At 44.7% G+C, this 1832-nt stretch overlaps 1 protein-coding gene across 1 annotated transcript in view; it reads right to left on the bottom strand.

Moving 5' to 3' along the window:
• Window positions 1–499: 499 nt before the first annotated feature.
• The window catches only part of LOC103476349 (adapter molecule crk-like), a 7587-nt gene continuing 6254 nt past the window's right edge, over window positions 500–1832 (bottom strand). Inside the window, exon 2 of the mRNA XM_017308528.1 lies at window positions 500–1093. Coding sequence (XP_017164017.1) covers window positions 817–1093 — 277 coding nt within the window. The 3' untranslated portion in view covers window positions 500–816. The remainder of the gene's footprint in view (window positions 1094–1832) is intronic.

Raw genomic sequence — 1832 nt, 5'->3', positions numbered from 1 at the left:
CGCTTCACAGGAAGTGAAAGGAAATAAACAAAAACTGGGAAAAAGTTCACATTTCTAAACCGTCTCACTGTGGGTGAGCGACCCGCTGAGCTCGACTCAAACCAAGACACAGATCCGCTCCGTCTGAGACCAGCAGAACCAAGGCATGGCGGTGGAGGCATCATGATACGGGATGATCCTCTTACTGATGCRTCGCATCGTTTTATCACAAACCAGGGAAACCGCTCTCTGAAGGTTCTCGTCCACCACAGAAACCAGAACGCCCTGACCTTTAACCCCTGTTGTTAAATGTGATAAACTTAGTTGAATAAAAACGTTAATATTTTTTCCATATTTTTGTGGTCAAAAAGAGCAGAAAAATGTTCAAAATAAGACTAAAGTATTTAGTTTCAAGATGGCCGCCACAGAACCAGAAGCCGACTTCTGGAAGCTTCTGAGCAGATGTTTGGTCCAAAAATAATAGTAAAAAAATCAAGAGCACAAAAAGACACCCATAATATTAATAATTACAAACATCGCCTTTACTGATCCGACGCTCCAGAATTATCTGCACCATGGTAATAAATATTAAAGTCGTAAACAACCCACCATTAATTCAAATAAAACAAGACGCGATTCATCCTGTGGCTGGTTTTCCACTCAGCAGCTGAAACTGAGATGAAGGGGGAAAACAGGCGACCCCGGTCCGACCCCAGGCTCAAACCTGTCCATCACAAAGACAACAGGAAGGCCGGCCCACTTGCCTCCCGCCGGCCGGTCCCGATCCAGATCGGACGGTGGGCGAGCTTCCTCCCGGCCCGGTCAGCCCGGTTCTGCTCAGCTCTCGCTGTCGTCCAGCAGCCGGACATGGGTGAAGGGGAAGTGGCCGTGCTTCCCGTTGCACTCGCCCTCCCACTGGCCGTTCACGTTGATCTTCGTCACCTTCACCGTGTCCCCCACCTGGAGGAGACAGAACCAGACCAGCCTGTCGGACCGGAACCACAAACAGCTTCCGGGTACGACTCTACCAAACCGACCCGACAGGTTCACACAGCGCATAATTCRGTCAAGTTTCAACTGCATTTGATGCAAGACAAACRATTTATTAGCAACTTTTCAGCGAGAAATRTGAGCTTGTTTTAAATCGATAATTTAAAACAATAATTTAATCTCCTAATAGAACTAACAGTTTTAGTTCTATTAGGAGATTATTTTACTTATAACCAGGGAAACGTGTTCTTATAAGTGAAATAAACCAATGGAACTGGGACTTATTCATCAATATTAAGGCATTATTTACTAAAAACAGCTCGTATTTCTTTCTGAGAAGTTACTTATAAGTTAGCTTTTGTGTCGTTTCAAATTATTTGCACTACAACCTAGACAGAGGTACTTGGTAAGAGTTTGTGTTTTTGCAGTGCAGTATTCAGAAACTGCTTACAGAATATTTATCTGTGTTTTCTACAGAAGTGAGTGGGAAATAGCAGCTAACAGGAAGGCTCTTCCTGTAAATGAAAAACCATCCATCATCCATTTTCTTTACACCCTTGTCCCTTAGTGGGGTCGGGAGGTGCTGGTGHCCATCTCCAGCTAACGTTCCGGGCGAGACGCGGGGTCACCCTGGACAGGTCGCCAGTCTGTCGCAGGGCAACACAGACTGGCGACCAATGAAGAACCAACCAATCAGGCTTAAAGCTGCAGTGTGTGACTTTTACAAAAAATTCAAGTGCAAAACAATCGATCTGATTGGTTAGCATGCTAATGTTTATGCTTAGATTCACACATTGAAGATGTTTGGTTGTAAGTACAGATAGTTGTACAGACTGATTTTATGTTAAAACCGCCTGCCATAG

This window comes from Poecilia reticulata, linkage group LG14 (genome assembly GCF_000633615.1).
Source record: "Poecilia reticulata strain Guanapo linkage group LG14, Guppy_female_1.0+MT, whole genome shotgun sequence".
Taxonomy (NCBI): domain Eukaryota; kingdom Metazoa; phylum Chordata; class Actinopteri; order Cyprinodontiformes; family Poeciliidae; genus Poecilia; species Poecilia reticulata.
This window is presented reverse-complemented; position numbering and strand designations above follow the sequence as displayed.